We start from the raw sequence: 21,532 nt of genomic DNA, 5'->3' as shown, positions 1-21,532 counted from the left end.
CGTGAGGAGCTCGACCAGAACCGCTACACTCTTGAGTGTTTAAATGGGACCAGACGACTGAGTGGATCCTGCTGTTCCTGCTGATGTTTTAAACATGGAACTCTCAGCGTTTGCGTCGATGTTCGGCGGATATCTGCGCATCACTCTGCTGTGCGTTGGAATCTTTGCGCAACAAGGTACGTGGTTTACGGAGTTCACCTTTACGCATCATAGGAGGGAACCTGCTGTGAGCTCATTTGGTTTGTAGAGTCAAAACCAAGTCAAGCATTTCTAAATAAATATTTAAGGAATATAAAGTATAATTTAAATTGTTTAAGGCTCCTAAGAAAAGGGAAAACTGATATTATATATTTATAAAATCTATGAAACTGTTGTGAATATTTCTGATACCAAGGAAAATCACGTACATATATTTCTATCTACACTTACATAACGTAAATTATATACTTTTTGTGTCTGGCTCTGAATACGTGTTTACAACCTCATTGCATTATTGATTTTCTGAGCGATGGTGGATGAATTGTTATGACATATACTACCAGAACCACAGGGTGATACACCTGCTAAATATTCTTAAATGTTTCACTATTCTAAAAATGTTTTACAGTTCCATACCAGTCATAAATGATGGCTAAATTAAATGTTCAAATTAAATGAAATCAGAATTTGAGTTGTGAGAATCTGATACCGTATAAGATTCGATTATCTTATTGAAGTGAGGTGCACCGTGTTCTACTTTGCAACAAAACATACTTTTATAAAGTGAGGATAATTTATCCTGTCAAAAAACTGGATTTGTTATAGACAACGAGTCTGTTGTCTAACAACTATATGCTGTATATCTAGATGTATATCTATATGTGTGTATATACAGTAAGCGTTCCCTGGACGGTAGGGGTTCTTATTAATTTGTTTTATCCGCGGCTCATTATTATTAAGTTTAGAAAATAGTGATAATTAATAACGTTTCTCTGGAACAGTTAGGCATTGCTTTAATCCTGTATATATATATACATTTGCCTTGAAGGAAGACTTTTTGTTGAGTAGTTTTGTGTGACTTTGGACACAGGCTGCATTCCCATCACTCTTCACTTGTCCTTGGTTTGGAACCACGAACACTCTGCAACTTGACAAAAGACAGAAAGAATAGGTGACGTTAAGTCAAAAAATGTAACAAAAAAGGAACTAAAACAATGAAATCATAACAAATTAGAATCTAAAAACAGCAATTTAATGGTGAAAAACTTCTGTCGAGCCTAATAAAACTGTTGGTTTGCTTGTAACGTGCAGCTGTTGACCAACAAGCCTGTCTGTATCTCTGTCTCCTGGGGGTTCACTTGAACATCAAAGCATGAGTCATAAACATTAGGACCACCATAAAGACAACGCCCAAAAATTGACAAACAAGCATTTGTGGTGTAATAACAGTATAATGACCCTTTAAGTGTCAACATTATTGGGCAGGTTTTTTTTTTTATCCTAGGGGAAGGAGTTCTTGCGAGGGAACAATAGCTACCTAAGATAACCCAATGCCGTGCAAAATAGTTTCCTAGGAAAATGGTGTGCACCCCCCCCCCTCCACTGTGGGACCCTTCCCTCCCCAGTTCATCAGCTCACTCCCAGCCATCTTCCAGCTCGACAAACTCATTAACTCGCCAATTGGAACAGTTTAACCAGCAGCCAGAGCCTCGTCAGTTGTCTTGCTGTCTGAAAATCTGGTTGTTTGGATAACCTTCGACCTCAAATCCTGCCAGGGGAGCTGGTGGACCAGAGCTTAAAGATGAGGTAAACATGAACATTTGCTTTCAAGGGGCTGTCAACGTAAAGCCCAGCTTTTAAAACCTTCCTAAACACCCCGTTGTTTTCCTTTCCTCTTGTCCCAGACGAAACATGACTGGACAGAAAGTTTTGTATTATTTTTAAAAAAGACCTTCAGCTTTAGCTCATTCCATGACTTGTTCTGTTTAAAAAAAAAAAAGATTGGCCTCAAGCTGCACGAGTTCAGAGGGGCTTGTTATGCGCCATTGGCTTCAGTATCTGGTCCCGGGGAGAGGTCAGAAGAGAGAGGGTCGCAGGAATGTCTGTTATTGTTAGCAAATTAGATCAAATCTGTGGGTGACATGACGTTTCCTGCTCTCCACCTTAACACCTGCTGACACCGTGGAGAGCAACTGGGAATAAAAAGAACAACAGATTTTTTCTGACCTTGTACTTTCCAAGCTAACTAGAAGTTGTTATAAGTTAATGTAGTTATTGATGTTTATATGAAGAGCAGCTTGTTGGTGTATAATACAGACCCTCAGCAAAAAGAAGTAGTTTCCTTTCTGTGAACATGATATGCAGAAAGATTATCTACAGGTGTATAATGTATACAATATAGCAGGGGTTTGAGTCGTATGCACTCACAATTGGCTCGACAATTGGTTTGAGGGCTGCTGAAAGAGGGCGAAAATAAACCTATAAGACATTTTTATTATAATTACTTATAAACTCAATGTATTACATATGACTTTAGGAAAGTTGCCAGCATTACAGCCACTGTAAGGGGGGTTAAACGAACATTTAAATATGCACAATTTCACAAAGAAAAAAAGAGCTTAAATACTCATGGCGAGTAGGGGGGATTTTCATGATTTCAGAAGAGCCCCTGAACAAATCAAAAAGGTCTGTTTTCAATGAATTTCATAGCATAATAAATGCATAATAGAGATGGTTTCCTTTCAGCAATTATAAGGCCCATAAACTTACTCACTTAACTCCTCCCACTCTCTTTTCATGATGTTTTGGTTACTTGGTTTTAAAATGTATTTTTATACCTGGCCAACACCAGGTTTCCCTAGCTAATATACTATTTTATTTAGTATTTTAATAAAGATACAACTAACTATGATGTTGTATTTGTAACTTTATGTTTCATCTCCAGGAAAACCCTTCAGGGAAGTCACAACTGTGACTAAGTTGTGACTCAAACATGTTTAAAAAATGATCATTTGGCAGAGAGTGTATGACTTAAAATGTATGTAACTAGATGTATTATGCAAAATGAAGCCAGGCAAGAAAACTTGAACAAGATGTTGATTATTTATGGTTGAAGTTACATTGTTCCCATGACAATGTGACCTTTTTTTGTTTAGTCTGTGTCACATCTGTCTTTACACAACTCCCGGTAATGAAACTAAACCACAGGCCCACTGTAGGAGAGCGACAGTCATCACATCAGAAATGTTTAACAATATAACCTTTCTTCCTCTATAACATGGCAACAATAAAACAAGGTTCCATTCCTTCTTCCTCATCAGCACCAGAGTGTTTTCCTGGAGGCCATCGAACGCTCCGCAGCCCGCACCGCAGTGTCACCTTTGACTCCACAGAGATCCAGAACACAGCAATCCAAGACCTCGTCTGTGATCACTCGCTGTCACCAGGATGGTACAGATTCAAGCTCAACAACAAGCCGGCAGAAATGCCAACCACCTGTGTAGAGGCAAGTTTTATTGTGTGTTTTGTTTTGTTTTACAAGTTTCTCTGAATGAAAATGAAAATGAAAGGAAAAATAGTTCTCTCGCACCAAGCTATGACCACATAGAAATCTGTTTTCTCTTAGTGCCATCGACTCTCTTGCCACATGACAGAAACTATCCTTTCCCAGTGGCTCCTCTGGCGGTCTGGGGATGTGTTAGGATGACGATAGCTGAAACATACATGAAAAACGACTTGAAAAGTTTCAGTGACAAAGCTGCTATTGTAGAATTCAAGTGAACATCAGGAAGATATTTCATAACTTAAGCTGTTTCAACCATTGTCTTACCTTTTCCCATTTAACCTGACAAAAGCCCTCCCCCAATGAATAAGGACTAACTTCCTACACCACAAATTGAAAGCTAAACAATAAATAAAACAGTAAAACAGTCAACATTTCACTCAATGAAGGGATTTAATGTAGGGAAAACCATGTTCAAAGAATTATATAAAAAAAACGACTCTGAGAGCTTCAGCCTGCAACAAGTCTCTCATTACCATGTCCCGATGAATGTAACCCGATACTGTTGTCCTATATTAATTTAATCTATTTAATTACCTAAATTTTTTAGCATTAGAAAAGACTTTAGGTTATGCTACAGTTCTCTGAACAAAGCGAGAAAAAGATTTGTTGATCCAGATTGTATTCCGGAATAATCAGTTCCTAAAATTCTTACTCATAAGAGTGACAAGAAAACAACGATGCTAGCACACTTTTAAATCAGTAGTAAATAAAATGTATAGTATCCATGTTAGTTAAAATAATTCTAAATATGGGGTAAGATGGTTAATACACTGTTAATTGAAATAATATTATCCAAACAAGTATGTTAAAGGGACATAGTTCTTTCTGATGTCCCTAGAGTTTCTCTTCCTGGTTTTGTATCTTGTAAAAATACCAGGGCAACACCAAGTACTTCAGCCAGCAACATATAAACCTGAAATGTGTTCTTGTTTTTTGCCGTTGCAGATGAATCGCTGTGGAACACAAGCTCCAGTATGGCTATCTCTGAAAGACAACCCTCTACCTCGACCTGGGGAGATCCGGCAGCTTTCTGCCTGTGCTACCTGGCAATTCTTTCACGGCAGTGCCAAGGACTGTTGCCTGTTCCGCATCCCCATCACTGTGCGAAACTGTGGGGACTTCCTGCTTTACTACCTGCAGCCCACACAGGGGTGTATGGGCTACTGTGCTAAAGGTGACCCACTCACTGTTATTGATCTTTACAACACACGAAGCAGCATAATAAAGAGTTTATTTGGGTTCCAGTCGTTTCAGAGCCAGGACCACGACTATGCCCTAGAGGGGAAGTAGAAGTCAACGGGCGCTGCAAAGGTACAAAACGCTGAGCTCATCAATCTATTGATCTAAAACCAAACGGTTAAAGGTCCTATTTGCAAACATTGTTGGAAGTATGAAAGATAGGTGACATCTAGAATAGAAAATACTGTAGTGCATATGTTTCCAGGAGGAATTCTTTGTGATAATTCATCAAACTTTCTTTTATAAACGAACAGCAACCAGTTTTATGACTTGACATTGAAGGTGAAATTCTTGATGGAAACGCAGCTGTACCACATATGCAGGAGAAGATATTGACCAGCCTTCCATGAAATTCACAGCATGCAAATCTTGAAACTGCTATGGATTGGAGAGCCGAAAAAAGGCGATATGAATTAAACCTTATGTCTTTGTGTCAAGGAAAATAATATTATCTGAAAAAAATTCTGAAAAACAGCCTTTTGAAGATTTGACATGTCGTGAAATCTGCATCCCTTTTAGTTGTTTTTACCACTAAACAAGTATTGATTTATCCCCTGAAGCCTAATTCATCTTTTTTCTGTTTGCAGCCACGTTGCCATCACTTCTGTCGCGACCGGTCATTACCTCCGAACTGATCGGTCACAGCGTCCACCTAAAGTGTTCTTTCATGCCGCCACCATGGAGCCAACCTCTGGCCTTCCAAGTGGTTTGGGCCAGACACATCGGCCAGAGCATGAAGGCAGAGATCAGGCAAGAATCCACACTGAAGCCTTTCTCTCTGGTGGAGATGGACGGCGTTCACTTCAGGCTGGGGGAAAAGGTAATTCCTTCCAGATTTGTTGGGGTCACACATGGAGGGTTTAACCTCTTGCGGACTACTTTGTATCATCTTAACCCTCAGCAAAAATTCATGGTCCACAAGTATTGGCTTATAGAAAACAGTAGAAGACAGACAAAACTGTTTAAATCAAAAGCATTAAATCTGCCGTGATACATTCTTCAAATTCAAATCTCCACGCTTTATGTTTTAGTTTAGTTGTGGCAGCAATAAATTTTGAGTTACAGCTGGAGGGAAAGAAGCGGAGTCTAGTGAGAGTGGATGATGTCACTATTTCAATTAAAGCAGCTGTCTTGGTGGAGTCTTTAAGGGCCTTGGGATTCTCACAGGGCTCATCTCTAACAGATGTTGATGGTGCGTTCTGGCGGGGTCGGAGGTTGTCAGTGAGTGAGTTTTCTTTGGGCGCAGTCAACCACACCTGGGAATAAAAGAAAGACATAAATAATAAGTCAGCTGTATTCCATGTGTCTTTTATTTTAGCTATCTAATGCAAATATTTACGCATACGTTTTTTTTTTACTATATTTGATAAGAAAAGAGAAAACAGTTCCGGTGGGAGTGTTTATTTCAACTGGATTCTTACCTTGAAAAAAGCATAGGTACACTCTCTGCCAAGGGCCTCATTCCATGTCTCTGTAAAAAGCAGAATTAAATATAATACATTTTTAAAAAGTTCAATTGAAAAATTATATTTGCTCACAGCAAAAAAAAACAAGAAAAAACAGGACATTGGGGTCTTGATAAATTGTGATTTAGTCTTTGTGTCAATAATAAGTGTCTTTAAGTGATGCTATAACCCTTTAACACCACTTTTTGTTTAAGTCATATACTATGTTTTATAAAGTCAAAATTAGTAAACGTCCTTGGCAGAGGAAAATATCATGACATTCATATGAAAATAATTGAATAAATGAGATATTTAGAGATATGAGATGAATGAAGTCCACTGGAACTTTGTCGTAAACAACGACATCTGCATCTCTCCGACAATTTTGAACATTTCTATTTCTATGTAAAATAATAGCAGCTGCTGATGTCCCTCGAGTTTCTCTGTATTACATCAGTCTCAGCTTTGCATCTGTGTTTATTTATTTTCCCCTTTTTTTGAGGCACAAACTTACGCACACCTGCACTACACTACAATTATTTATTTAATGTCATTTGCTTATAGTATTCCTGCAGTGTGTCAACCTTTCAAGCCAACTACACTGACAGCAGATCTGCTCCAAAAGAGAGTGAAAGTTTCTACGCTGGGTTAAAGGTGAATAAAGATTGAAGGATTGATTGTATGATATTGAACTCAGGGAAAAAAAAAAGACTTTATTTTATTTTTAGTTTACTCCAGATAAGCTTCACCTCACAGAAAACGGTCAGGAGCATGCAGTCAGCGTCCACAGCACGGTTCCCATCCCATGTTTCCAGCCAGGCCAAGGTGACCAGTGTGAGCTCCCGCTGAGTTTGAGTGTTCAAGATCCAGGTCAGTGTCATCAGATGATTTGTTGTGCTTAAATAAAACAATATGTTTTCCCTCTGAGTGATCCACTTTGTTCGTCTCCACCTACAGACAGCCTCAGACACGAAGTTGGCAACGTGGCTTTGTCCGCCTGCCAGGTGGCGCTCAAGTCAGCCCCTTGTACGACAGGCAGCTGCGGGCAGGCCCAATTCTATGTCACCGCTGTGACTGACTTCACACGTGACGGGAACAGACCCAGCTTGATCAGTGCCCTGCCAGGACCCGGTGCACCGCGGCTCTGGAGAAGCTACATTCCCACATCACTTAAGGTAAGATTCGAAAAATCAAATTAATCCAAAAAAATTGTTGTTATGAGAAATCGTATTCACAATGTTTCCCAGGAATCCTTCAAAGCTTCATCAAGGTCCGTAAAAGACCTCAAGTAGCTTCAATTAGACCCTCAAATACCTACAAGAGACTCCTGAAAAACTACTCAATGTTTTAGATTAACTTAAACTCAAACATGCCGGGTTTTCAGAATTTAATTAACAGCGTGTGTTTAAGGGATCCGGGCAGACTTTTAAGGGATTTGGGCAAGAATTGGAGAGGATGTCACTGATGACACTTTGAGGTTAAGCTGGGAGCTTTTTAGAAACATTTGAGGAAACATAATATGAGTTTTGCTCTGACTCTTGACCCGAACAAAGTCACTGCAAAGTCCCTAATCTATCTTGTAACTTGTCAGGTATATGTCTTTGTTTATAGAATTTAAACAAGTTTGTTTTCTTATGTACTGGTGTTTGGTGTGCTTTCATAAATTGTATATTTTGGTAAAATTCGAATCAAATATTTCCACTCTTCATATGTAGTTCAGGAAAATCAAGTTCACCTAAGGTTGTTGGTAAAGGCTTATAAGCAGACCACCTACCAGTTTGTAAAGGACATGATTACAGTCCTGCACATCTCTTGTCTTAGTGTGGCCCTTGTAGAGGCAAGTTCTTCCATGCAGGAAAAAAAAAGGAAAAAGATCAAAGTCTGAAGATCATCCCCACATCTTTGTTCTCTCCTCCCTCAGGTCACAGTTCAGGACATTCCCACTTCTACCTGCTACTCCTTGACTGACCCACATATTATTACGCTGGATGGCAGGTAATCCAGGTTTTAAAATACACTGCTGAGGAATAACCATTATGACCAGAACAAGTTGTTGCAATTACACCGTTCTAACAGTGGAGGCACCCAAAGACTCATATGTTGAGACTTCTGTAGTTCTTCTTTAACTTAATTCAATTTTATATTTATATGATTAAAATAACGTTGTCTAAAATACAGCAAGTCAACCCTTACCAATCTTGTTGACACTCTTGGGTTAGGTCGAGAGCAATGAGTCATTAATGGCTGACTGTTATATTAATAGAATACATTCAAGGATAAATTTTTTTTTAAATGGAGACTTTAATCAATTATTGTAATGTCCAGTTACAGGCACGTAGCAAAACTAACCAGGAAAATTCAACTAACATTTTTATGCACTTATCCAGGCGATATGAGAACCACCAAACGGGCACCTTTGTACTCTATCAGAGTGTTGCTCGGGACTTCCAGGTCCACTCCCGACAGTGGGACTGTGGCAGCAGACATTATGCGGTGGCCTGCAACTGCGGCGTCGCGGTGCGAGAGAGGAACGAAGTCGTCACCTTCGACATGTGCAATGGACAGCAACGGGAGACAAGGCCGCAACTTACCGTGAAGAAGTTGGGAGATGATCAGGATCTAGTCGGCGCGGTCAAGATACTTGAATCTCACCAAGGAAAGAAAGTCACCGTAGGTATCCGAACATTTTCACATTTACAGTATCGTTACTTATGTCATTTCTAAATCTTGATAAGGGAATGTTAGAATACCTGTGAATCTCTCGTAGATGATCTTTCCTTCCGGGGCCTTTGTAAGGGCCGATATCAGCGAGTGGGGAATGAGTCTATCCATCCGGGCCCCAAGCATCGACTACGGCAACACACGGGGACTTTGTGGAACCTTTGACCGTAAAGGCAACAATGACTACCATGGATCTAACGGAGAGATCTATGGCTACGATGACTTGGCTCGCTTTTTGGAGGCATGGAGGTAATAACAGGGATCTAAATAAAGTTTTTGTTTTATTCTGAAGTTTAACACTTCTGTGTATCCTATAGGATCCCTCCTGGAGAGAGTTTGTTCGACAAGCTTCCACTTGGGTCAGCACCAGCCTATAGAAGGCCATTTTGTATGTGCAAAAAAGCCTTTGCCGCCTCTGGTTCTGCAGGACTGAAAACCTACTACCATCCTTCTGGCCACGCAGACTGTATTTCTTTTGATAACGTGGACTACACTTCATTGTTCCCCTCGATGGATGTGACGGAAGAATACAAAAGGAGACCCGAAAGAGAGGAAGGCATCTTAAACATGTCTTCTTTTAACACTCATCAATTTCATGTCCATAATGAGAGGAGGCCACTGAGTGATGATGAGCTGGAATTCCGCGATGAACTCCTGATTTCGACGAAGAGGTCAAAGAGGGAGGCTGTTTATGAATTTCAACCGGTCTTTAAACATCAAAGCCTTAACCAGGCTGCTCTGGATAGTCTTGCCTACTTCTTTCCTGAGGATCATGTTGAAGTTGCAAGGCCAGAGGTCGTGGGCAGCTGGCCCACGCCGAGTGGCTTGACATCATCCAAAGCTCTGGAAGTGTGCCAGATGGCTTTGGCTAATTCTACCGTTGGAACAGTTTGCCACGAGCTGCTTGGCCGACGCCTTAATGAGGCAGTGGATCTGTGTGTTCTGGACCTGCAGTTGAAGGACGACCTAGGCTGGGACGAGGCTCTGCTGCCGTACCTGGAGAACGAATGTGAGCGAAGGCTGTTAGAAAACAGGACTCTGCGAGCAATGGAGCTACATGCTGACCCAGGGGAGGTGGTGACAGCCCTGCGATGTCCAAACCTCTGCAATGGAAATGGGGTGTGTACGGAATGGGGCTGTCAGTGTAACCGTGGTTACAGCTTCTATGACTGCAGTCTTGCGATGAGTGAGTAATGAGTGACACTGAGCTGAATTCTAAACTTCTTGTTGTTTATTACACTATCAATCCTCCCATAGGTCAACCAGTTGAGCTGACAGACATGGAGAATGGTGGGTTGTGTGATATCAGGTCGTCAAACTGTCGCATGGTGAGGGTCTTCGGCCTTGGATTTATCGACTCTCTGGACCTGAGCTGTCACGCTACAAGACTAAAGGTGGAGAATCGCATCGCTGAAATATTATTCCCAAGTTGCTATAAATAATCCAAACTTCTTCCATCCGTGCTTGTAGTATGTGAACGACAGGTGGGTTCCTAGTGAAAAACAACGAACAAAAGCCGTCTTTCTCAGCTCAAAGGCCTTGGACTGTGCCGTCCCCTCTCTGAGTAATACTGCAGTCAACACAGAAGACTTCATGATGGATGACAAACCATACGCACGCTGGGAAATAAAGGTTTTCATCTCACGTCACGAAGATTCATCGCCCTTTCCTTGATACTGAGCCATCCTGTTCTGATTCCAGGTGACCAATGACGGGTCTCAGTACAGCCAAGTGAAGGTGCTGACCATCTTTGATGGAGTGTGTCAAGTGTGCGAGGTTTCAGGCTCAGGACTTTGTAAGTTAAAGGTAACTCAAATGAAAAGGGGGTGTTATATTAATTGCCACCTGTTTTTTTCCAAAGTTATGCAATAATGTCGATCATAATCCGAAAATTTGATTGCCAGTGTTGAAACAACACATTTTATTTATCAACTAAATGTGTAAATTAACATGCAATAAGGTTGATCAATATATTTATTTTTCCTTTGCTTTACTGCTTTCTTCTTTGGACAATGTCTACATTGAACTTATCCTAATGTTTTTGCTAGAGCTTTTTATTTGTTGTCTTTTTATTTTGGGGTTTTGCTTTTTAAAGTTTTTCTTTCTTAATTCTGATTGTATATTTAATTTGATCTGTTGGTGAATTTAGCCACAGAGCTTTGCTTGTACAAGAAACGAGAGCAAACCCTAACTTGTGTTTGTTACTTCTCTATGATCCAGGAGGGAACATGCAACATAGATGGGATGTGTTTTATGGAGGGCGACTCCAATCCTGGCAGCCCTTGCCTTCTTTGCGACCCAACCCACTCCAAATTCACCTGGTCAGTGAACCAAGGTATACATTTTCTTTATGCAGGACTATTTAAGATTTGTATTGAAATTATGAAATACAGTGTTAATTTACTTCTGCAGAATTTTCTCGGGATATTCATTGAAGATCCAATCAGGCTGCAACATCTGTTAAGTTAACAATTTCTAAATGATACTTATCAGCAACTTTTTATTAGCAACAGATAACAGCTGGTGCGGGTTCTTTTTAAAGTCCAGGCCGACCCCAAAGGAGGTGGTGAATTCCTGATTCCGGGCCCAGAGACGATAAATTACAGTGAAAACAGTGTTTAACGCAGAACTGGGGAAGTGTCAGTCACAAAGGCCCACTCAGATCCTGTTTATCTCCATCAGCAGATCAAAGGGACGGTTTTTCCCAGCATGCTCCGACTTGTCACTTACCAGGTAAAAAGGGGAGGTGATATGACTAAAAGCCCCCAGAAGATTTTGAGTAATAAATGACATCCTGGGCTTTAGCCTGTACAAAATGAGGACTCCAGGACCACAAAAGCTTTTGTGATCATTCAGGTCAAAGAAAAAAAAAATCGCATTTAAAATTATAGTTTGTATTTGATAGATTTGTTCCCGTTCCTGTTTCAGTAAGTAGAAATCGACCTTGTAGTGAAAATACAAAGCCACCATGAGTAACCTCAATACAACAGGATTACTTGTACATATAAAATGATTCCCAGAAACATGTCAGAAGAAGCAGCTGTTTCCCCGACGCCTTTCCAGTGGGACATCTGTTGAGAAAACGTGTGATCTAAGTAGCAACATGATCTTGTTCTGATGATCTAAGAAAGCTGGAGTTGGACTATAGAAGAGCCCTTAAGGCAAAACATGTGTTTAAAACTGACTTGTTCTGGGCCTTCGTTGTTTTTAATGTCAATTAAGTTAAAATTAGTGAAGAATGATGCAAGAGTATCATAAATGGAACCTCGAAAAAATCTGGAGATGACAGATATTTGATCAATTGTTTGTCTATTAAGTTAACATTCTTTCTCTTCTGACTTTCAGTGAATGAGCCGCCAGCCTTCCTCCCACCTCAAACCGATTTGTGGACCTTCGCCGGGGAGAACTTCGTCTTCCAGTTTGCAGTGTCAGATCCGGAGGGCTCGGCTCTTCTCTTCCAAATGGAGGATGGACCCAGAGGCGCTATCCTGTCCCCGGCCGGTCTCCTGATCTGGAGGGTCCCGCTGTCTGTGGACGTAGAGGAGCATCATTCTTTTCGCTTTAGTCTCTCGGATGAGTGCAATGCCCAGAGCACCGTCTACGTCGAGGTAGTTCAAAACTCCAAATCACATCTTTTGCCAAAATACTTTTTTTATTTAGGTATGAAAATGTGAGAATTATATACATTATTGTAGACATTATTTATGTGTATTTCATAAAAATAACCTCTCTTGTCCAGATCACTGTGGTGCCGTGTGGCTGTCACACAGGCGGTACGTGTGTGACAGACGTCAACCAACCACCTGGCAGTGGCAAGTACCTGTGTCTATGTCCGGATGGAACCCATGGCGACCTCTGTAGTCAGGATGTGGACGAGTGTTTGTCTTCGCCGTGTGGAAGTGGAACCTGCACCAACACCGTCGGTGGGTTCAGATGCGAGTGTGGTCCCGGTCTGAGAGGTGAGAGATGAACACAAGATTAAACAGCCTTTAGAGCAAATTTTGAGGGAAAACAAGTGAAGGTTGATCTCCTTTTTTGTCAGGCGAAAACTGCATGGAAGACATCAATGAGTGTGAGAGGAAGCCCTGTTTTCACGGAGTCCAGTGCTTCAACAGCTTCGGCTCTTTCAGCTGCAGCCCATGTCCGAAGGGCATGCTGGGAAATGGAACCATGTGTGAGGGTAAGTGGTGCAGATATTGTATTCTTATTTTTTTTTAGATTCAATACATATTTATGATCTTACTAGCTGACTGCACACTCTGCATTGCCCACATGAGTCTGGTATAAATTTCTGCAGAAAAGGAAAACAAATAAAATACTTCAATGGAAATGACAAACATAAATGAAAAAGGAAGAGAAAAGAACAGGGTAGGTCCAAGTTAGATCATGAGTCTTACAACTGAAATGCATTCTTTAAAAAAAAAGTGATTTTAAATGGTATATATTTCATTTACATTCTTTCATTTTTACAGGGTCTTCTGCCCCCTTTACGCAAAGTACAAAAAATAATGTAAATCTAGTTTCACAATGATGAATTATTATTGTGATTTTTTTTTGTCCTCGTTGTTTTAAGTAGATTTTCAACTCAGCAACCTAGATCAAAAACTTCTGTATATTTGTTTTGGTGCAGACATTTTGTATGAATGAATGTAGAATTTGAATATGATATATTCTTTTTATAATCGATAACAAATGTGTTAGGGGTTTTTGCTTCTAGTTCAAAAAGATTGTCCGGTCTTAGATGAGTACATGTTTTTGGATTTAGATGATCTAATTCTAAAATCTAATGAAAAGATGATGTATAAGCCATCATAATAACCGGTTTGTACAAAATTGAAACGTTTTTTTTTTCAAAACTGCACACCAGGGCCAAAACTGTGACTCTCTAATGCTGAACTTGGCGAAAGAACAAATCCCTGTTCGTCTAAATGTCATCATCCTGTTCGACCCACGAGTGCATCACATCATTCAAGGTGTTAAGTGGTCAATCAAATTTAAAAGTACTTCAGCCTGAAATCAAATGATGAATATCATATGTCTCCAGTGTGTCAACACGTAGGTTGAATTAGTTAAGATCAGTTACTGCGTCATTATCAAATATTCACATGGGAAAAACTTTGTTTTAGTTCGGAGAGATTTGGGCAGTTTGTCAACAAAGTACAGGGTGGAAAGGAAGTTCCAGACTGTTTAGGTTTATGAATTGAACTGCTGAAGACAAAATAAAGTGATCAACATAACTTAACATCCACAGCAAAGTCTTTTTCAGTCATGATTTATGTAAATATGCTATTTGCTATATTTAAATTACACTTAACTATATGCAAGCATAGACTCAAGGTTACAGTAATAACCCTCGTTCTATGAATGCATGTAGTGCCCTATACCAGCTTTGCTATTGGTTACTCACCCCCCCCAAAGCTCGACAGAGAATGCATGAAACATTATATATTATATATTTATTAGTCTAACATAAGACAATAATAGTGAGTTGGAAGCCAGAGTTCTAACACGGAGACATAAAGAATGATTCAGGATATAAGCCTTCAACAGAGATGGATTGATAGATGAGTTTGATGAAGACAATCTGTTCTCTCTGGTGGGATTGGGAATGATCGTACTGAGAGGAAACACTATGCAGCATGAGACATGGATCCAGCAAAATGAAACGTGGCTTTGCGATAAAATCCTATCTACAATCTGGCTTAGGTTTTGTCCGGAAATCATTCATTCTGAGCAACAATGTGAAGCAGACAGGGGGAAAGCGAAGTGAAACTGATGAGCAATTGATCGATCACAGATCATTGGTGTGACCCTACATTTTTTATTCTTTTTTCTAGTCATGATTTCCAAAGCTGCTCCAAGAAAAAGCTTCTACAAGACAACAGATGTTCAACTTCCAGCGAAAACAAAGATAAATACTGTTCAGAAGACCCCTGCTGGTGAGGATGAGACGGCAGGAATTAGGGCTGAGACAGGTGGAAGTCAAATAAAGGCCTCGACTTTTAGAAGAACTCCTGGAAAGATCCTTAACTCAGTTGATGCTGGATTGAAAAGGGAATCCAGTCGATCTGGGGAAGAGGTTGTGAGGAAAACAAATGATCAAAAGAACTCCACAAGAAATGACACCTTAAAAGATAAACTAGAAGAAGTGATCGGCAAAACACACAAACTTGAAAACATCATTTCAAAAAATGTAATTGTTGGTAAGTACAACTAAACTGTATTCACTACAAAACCTATTTAATTCAGTTCTAAACGTAAAGAGTTTTTTCCCGTCCACAGGGTCGAGCTCTTCTTCTGCTGTTAATGTTTCAGCCACATGTGCCAGTAGACCGTGCTTTCCTGGAGTTCAGTGCATAAACCGTCTACCGCCGCATGTTGGGTATGTGTGCGGCCGCTGCCCACCGGGCCTACATGGCAATGGACGCATCTGTACCAAGGGCCCTAAGCAAGGTACCAAAAACGTTTCTATAAGTGACATTGCTGGAGCCAAAGTCACGGCTCTACTGTATTTTTATATTATTTATTTTACTTAAAACCCGTTTGCTTTAAGGTTTTGGAGAATGACACAAATATTGTATACTGGTTTGAACAGAAAAAAACTGAATTTTCTCATCAGGTCCAAATTACCGGCATCATCATCAGACAGTCAAGGTCAGCCGATCCCCGCTTGGAAGCAGCCAGACAAGGGTTTCTCGGTTACACCTACCTGAAGCCCCCGGCCGTCACGTCATCAAACACCAGCCCTCCTCTGTGACCAGGGCAAATCGAGACAACGCTCCCCGCATAGCCTCTCCTCCGGGGCGTGGAGGAGGAACAGGGCGAAGGGAGGCAGTTACTGTAGCCAGAAACTTCAAAGCCGACCACAAGACAACACACACCAGCAAACAAAGCAGCCCTGTCAGCTTCCAAACACACACAAAGGTAACCCCACCTCCGTCTGAGACGTCGACCCAGTGGAAGCCTTTAGAAACTCACCCTCCGCTGAACCACTTGACAACCACTCGAGCTAAACCATGGTTGCCCCCACGTCCAGCCCTCCCACTTTCCTCAGCGCTCACTGCTATGTCCTTCTCCCTCCCTGAGTCCGAGTTCTCTGCTGATGGAGACGATATAGTGCCAGGAATTCTGGCAACAGTCGCCCAGGAGATGACACTTCCGACCGCAGTCAGGACAATCTCATCCACGCTCCAGAGGACGACTGCTGTGCAACACCTTCAGGGTGGTATGACTACTCTCAAGAGGAAAACGTCGTGTGCAGACCTGCCGTGTTTCTCAGGTGTGTCATGTAAACCGACACTTGACGGGGGCTTTGTCTGCGGCAGATGTCCAGTGGGATACACAGGCGACGGTCGGACATGCAGAGGTAAATTTAAAAAAAATAAATTGCAAAACAGTGCTGAATCAGTCAAAAATACTCCTTTGCCTTTAAAGCTGTGTGCAGATACACGTGTGGCAGGAACATGGAATGTGCTGCCCCAAATACATGTCGCTGCAAACCTGGCTATACTGGACTTGACTGCCAGACAGGTGACTAAATGCAATACAGATTAAACTTCAACGACAGCTTTACTTGATTCTGTTTCACTCCTCAGCTATTTGTGAGCCTGAGTGCCTAAACGGAGGGTCTTGCGTAGCTCCTGGAGTGTGTCAGTGTCTCAGAGGGTTCCATGGAGAGACCTGTCAGGAAGGCAAGTGAAGTTCTGCCTTTTTATATGAAATGTTTTTTGGTTGATAACTAACACTTTTTTTGCAGCACTTTGCAGGTTACCCTGTAAGAATGGAGGAACATGTGTGGGGCTACACATCTGCTCCTGCCCTTACGGCTTTGTTGGGCCTCTGTGTGAAACAAGTAAGCCTGTAATTATGACAAATATTAAAAATGATATTGATGTTTAAATGTCTTACTTTGTGGATTCTAGTGGTATGTAGCCGCCACTGTCACAATGGAGGTCAGTGCTTGTCACCTGACGAGTGCAAGTGCCTACAAGGTTGGACTGGACCATCGTGTGAAACTGGTTAGAAGTTGTTAACACAATGGGTTATTGCTCCTCAAGGACCTATTAATAAAAAATCTGGTGGTTGTTTTGCAGCCTTGTGCTCCTCTGGATGTCTCAACGGTGGTTCATGTGTGCGACCAAACACATGCGAGTGTCCTCATGGCTTCTATGGCGCACACTGTCAAAATGGTAAGAGGATTTTTCAACATATTTGGATTGCGTGTGATAATGTTATTATTTGTTGTTGTGCAGCTGTGTGCAGTCCACCCTGCAAGAACGGTGGTCTATGTATGAGGAACAACATGTGCTCCTGCCCGCAGGGCTACACCGGGAGTCGCTGTGAAAGAAGTAATGCCTTCATTTATATTTGCTACATTTGATTGCAGATTAAAAAATAGACAACTTAATACTCACTTCAGAGATGGTCAGTATCACTTTTAGATGATTTGGTAGCGGCAATACTTTGTGAGCAAAACATCTAAAGTGTCCGCTAGATGATACAAATAAGTACATTTTGGTGCTGATCTGAACTACGGATTTTTAAATCACTCTAAACTTTCTGTGCTATTGAGCTCACTATTGTCAGCGTTGTTTTAAATACTTAGGAATAAAAATGTTTTTAAAAGTATAAAGAACATAGATCAAAAGGAAATAACTCAAAGAAAATGATACAAAGAAAAATGGATACAAAGATTTACATAGACTAACATCATCCTCTCACTCCACTCCTGCCCCCAAACTCTGTCTAATAGCACGAGAAATAATTGAGTCCCTGAGTCTATTAGTGTTGCATCTGGGGAGGAGCATCCGTGCACGTATAACATTTAGACTGCTAGAAGTGTTTTGAATCAAACAATCATTAAAGGGCACCTAATGTGCCAATTTAAGTGTCTCTTAAATTGTTCTAGGACCTCTATTACACTCATCAGTATGTTTCGTTTTGCACAAAACTCTCATTCAATTAAGATATTTACATTAGAAAATACCCTTAGACCGCCCACTTAAGATGCGCCGTTTTGGCTGAGAAGAATGCTGTGTCTCAAATCGCATACTTGCGTACTCAAACTTAGTATTTTTCTCAATTTTAATTCTCAATTCTAAGTATGCGAAATTTAGTGCGCCATGCACACTAAATTGTCGTACTAAAACACACACAAAACTGAGTATGGTTCGATGGACACTATCTACCCTAACCCATCTTAGTGACGTTGTAAACGGAAGTTACGTCATATATATATGCATATAAATTCATATATGTACAGGTGTATTTTCAGCCAACAGTAGGATGACACGTAATAATAATAAAAATATAAATATCTCGCGAATATTTAGTTTCTCATATTTTTTCTTTATTTCTTCTACCAAACTTTCAAAACGTGCTGCCAGCAGGTGTCGGCGATAGCGTTCAAACAGCTGGTTGAAACATCGTTAAATAGAAGTAGAAGAAGAATCTGTCGCGTCATTTCCTGTTAGTGTGTACCGACAGTGTTTGATTTGAGACATACTATCTGTTGAGAATGTGCGTACTAGTTAGTACGTACACTATCCTGATGCATACTAACTTCTAGTATACTAAGAGAAGTATGCGATTTCAGACACAGCACAAATCTCATCCAAGCAACCACGCCCACTCTGCTCTGACTGGTCACAAAAACACAAGTTGCATTCAAGGACTCGTACATTTCAAACTCACCCCTAAAATCCTGTTTTGTACATTAAAAACGAATAATAAAAATAAGATTTGCTGCTTAATGTACACATTACAAAAACACCTAAAGGCAGAAGTAACTCTAAGTCAGGAGAGTTGGGTTTTCATATTAGTTGCCCTTTAAAATAAATGTACATTGTGCTGCTTTCATAACAAACCGAGGAGTAATTATTCTATGAGTAATACGTTCTTAACTGTCCTCCTTTAGGTGTGTGTGAGCCGATGTGCATGAACGGCGGCAGATGTGTTGGTCCGGACGTCTGTGATTGTCCGTCAGGATGGCGAGGAAACGTATGTGAAAAACGTAAGAGAATCAAACTTCTTGACGCCGATGAATCCACGTGATAACATTTTCCATGTAGTAAAACAAAGACGTGTGTTTCCCACCAGCCAACTGTCTGCAGAGGTGTCTGAACGGAGGCGAGTGTGTCGGTCCCAGCACCTGTCACTGTCCACCGGGGTGGCGAGGAATGTTGTGTCAAATTCGTGAGTATTAAACAAACATGTGCTTGACGAGTATTAAAAGCTTTTCCCGTTGCCAATAAACACCATCACTATAAACCTTATTTGTTCGCAGCTCACTGCGAGCAGAGATGCTCGTTTGGAAGTCGCTGCGTCCGACCGAACGTCTGCGCCTGTCGGAGCGGATACTCCGGTTCTCTCTGCTCCAGAAAAGTAAAGGGTTTTTATTCCCAAACTTTTATTTTCTGACAATATGATTCAATAACCGACTGTCCTGTTCTTGCAGCTTCCTGTCGGTTAATGAGGTCATCGACGCCGACGTCTCTAATCAGTTCCACCTCAACAGGAATGACCCGCCGAGGTCAAAGGTCACCTTCACCATTCAACGAGAAGCTATTGTGACACTGGTGTGAATAATTCTGTCGATGCACTATTGAACAGTAGAAAATATTTTACAGCAAATAATCAAAAAGCATCTAGAATATTAAATAAGCTATTTAAAAGGTGTTATCATCATTTAAATAAATGTTTCTCACACACACGCCAGTATCTCCTCAAAACGTAAGATATAGACAGACAGTATATCTGGTTATTTATTTGGTTGTTTGATATTGTCACATTTTGCGGTTGTATATATCTTTATATCCGTGTAATCGGTTTAAATAGAACCTTTGTACGTTTGTTTTTAATAATAAAAGGAAAAAACATACGTTGCCCTTTGTCGTCTTTATGTTTTAAAGTGTTTGCTGAAGGAAATAGTAAACAAATATTCAGGTAGGAGCGTGAGCTTGAACTTGTTAAATAAATGTAAAAGGAAATCTTCTTGCACTGGAACATTGATGACCTTAATAGTCTATCTACAGATTTAAAATGTTGTGTTGAAAAAGTGTAACTGCAATGTCAGGCTGCTCTATTTGGCAAATACAGCATCTGTTTATGAAACTTGTAAAAGACTCTTCTGTTGTTTTACGGCGCGAGACATGACTGCTAAAAATTAAACCAATAAATACAAAAAATGCATACCTTTTCTTTGTATAATAATATTGTAAAAACATATTGCAACTTAAATCTTAACATAACACAAAAGCTAGATTTTATCGATTTTATTTCACTTAACGATGACTACTTTTTCACCAACAGCTAAAATTAAACTGTGTGTCTGTGGTCAGAAGTGACTTTGAGGCAGTTTGGGGTCACGAGGATTAACAGATTAATGAGGTCATGTTAGCTCTGCCCCAGTAACACCGGTAGACATTGTTTTTGAACAGATCATTGCTCAAACCAAAACAAGAACTGCTTGTCTTTTCCTCCGAGATCATCAGACGAGGAAAAATGTAATAACTTGTGCTACAAAGACTTTTGTACGTGTTTAAGAGTACAACAAGTAGATCTCTACTTATTTACAAATGACTATTAATTACTTACTTAATATTACACATATAGAAGATCTTAAGTGGTTCGTTATCAGCCAATACGTGAAAGGATACGATGTAGGGCAAAGAACAATCTGCAAACCAAAAACTTGACACTGCAATTATATTTACTAAAATAAATAAAATGTCAACATTTTACCTGCTTTTTATTATTAGGAGTCGCAACAAAACCAGTTTGAGTGATTAAAAAGAAAAGGGATTTACTGCCCTCTAGTGGATTTTCAATTTAATAACATCCGGATATACAAAGTATTACGTTCATAAAGTAACAAAGTACGTCAGTTGCATATACTGTACATTAACAACCCTAAAAATGTAACTGTAATGGATTAATTTATTTATTGTGGGTGAGTGTCTTTAAAATACAAGATAAAAGGGGGGAAATATTTATGCGTTTCTTGAATCGACATCACTACCTTGCAGGGGCCAAGTTCTCAAGCAGGGCCACACAATATTTAAACGTTATATTGTAGATTTTAAGAAGTAAATGGAATTCGAAACTGAGTAACATACTTGCTATCTTAGTTCGTCCACAAGAGGGCCAACTGGAGTCATTTTCAGGGAATGGTTATTATCCCATTACATATTATTTATAAGATAATAATCCAAACAATTTAAATTTAAAGTGAATAAAAGTGTGGTGCTTGCTTTTCTGCTTCCACAAAAAAAAATCTAAAATTGTGTTCAAGACACTGGAAATAAAAGTTTATTACGGGAAAATATGAAATGTGTTTAGTGTATCTGAAATGCAGTGCATCATTTACTGTAGTTGTGTAGTTGAAATATAACACCTAGTTCAACATATTTATTTAAAAAGATCGCATTTATATGAGATAAAGTTTGTAGAATGAAACATTGTTGAACTTATATGGGTTGCCTTTTCTTTCTTGTTGCACTATTGGTAATGATCTCATAATATAACATCCAAAACAATATATTAAGTTATTTCTAAAGTGATGATCCCATGGTGCCCTTGGAGT

The 21,532-nt window shown here is 40.1% G+C and overlaps 1 protein-coding gene across 1 annotated transcript; it reads left to right on the top strand.

Annotated features, from left to right (window-relative positions):
• Nucleotides 1-19,545, top strand: LOC148079887 (von Willebrand factor D and EGF domain-containing protein). Its single transcript, XM_087791599.1, has 32 exons — nucleotides 1-176; nucleotides 3,300-3,484; nucleotides 4,490-4,718; nucleotides 4,790-4,855; nucleotides 5,371-5,603; nucleotides 6,793-6,882; nucleotides 6,957-7,098; nucleotides 7,186-7,403; nucleotides 8,150-8,223; nucleotides 8,616-8,898; nucleotides 8,996-9,198; nucleotides 9,267-10,135; nucleotides 10,207-10,343; nucleotides 10,420-10,581; nucleotides 10,651-10,755; nucleotides 11,170-11,284; nucleotides 12,295-12,557; nucleotides 12,689-12,908; nucleotides 12,992-13,129; nucleotides 14,787-15,152; nucleotides 15,232-15,402; nucleotides 15,569-16,315; nucleotides 16,384-16,479; nucleotides 16,545-16,640; nucleotides 16,706-16,801; nucleotides 16,872-16,967; nucleotides 17,043-17,138; nucleotides 17,202-17,297; nucleotides 18,866-18,961; nucleotides 19,048-19,143; nucleotides 19,235-19,332; nucleotides 19,406-19,545. The coding sequence occupies exons 1-32, from the start codon at nucleotides 95-97 to the stop codon at nucleotides 19,418-19,420; spliced, it is 5,979 nt and encodes a 1,992-aa protein (XP_087647725.1). The 5' UTR covers nucleotides 1-94; the 3' UTR covers nucleotides 19,421-19,545.
• The last annotated feature ends 1,987 nt before the right edge of the window (nucleotides 19,546-21,532 follow it).

This window comes from Callionymus lyra, chromosome 5 (assembly GCF_982586985.1).
Source record: "Callionymus lyra chromosome 5, fCalLyr1.hap1.1, whole genome shotgun sequence".
In the NCBI taxonomy this organism is placed as follows: domain Eukaryota; kingdom Metazoa; phylum Chordata; class Actinopteri; order Syngnathiformes; family Callionymidae; genus Callionymus; species Callionymus lyra.
The sequence above is the reverse complement of the archived record's forward strand: the minus strand, read 5'-3'. Positions and strand labels throughout refer to the sequence as shown.

Excerpts from the sequence above, each read along its gene's own strand:
- LOC148079887 (XM_087791599.1), top strand. The coding sequence starts at position 95 with ATGGAACTCTCAGCGTTTGCGTCGATGTTCGGCGGATATCTGCGCATC. Across the intron at positions 10,136-10,206 it reads TGACTGCAGTCTTGCGATGA|GTCAACCAGTTGAGCTGACA; the intron begins GTGAGTAATGAG and ends ATCCTCCCATAG. Across the intron at positions 16,968-17,042 it reads TGGACCATCGTGTGAAACTG|CCTTGTGCTCCTCTGGATGT; the intron begins GTTAGAAGTTGT and ends GTTGTTTTGCAG.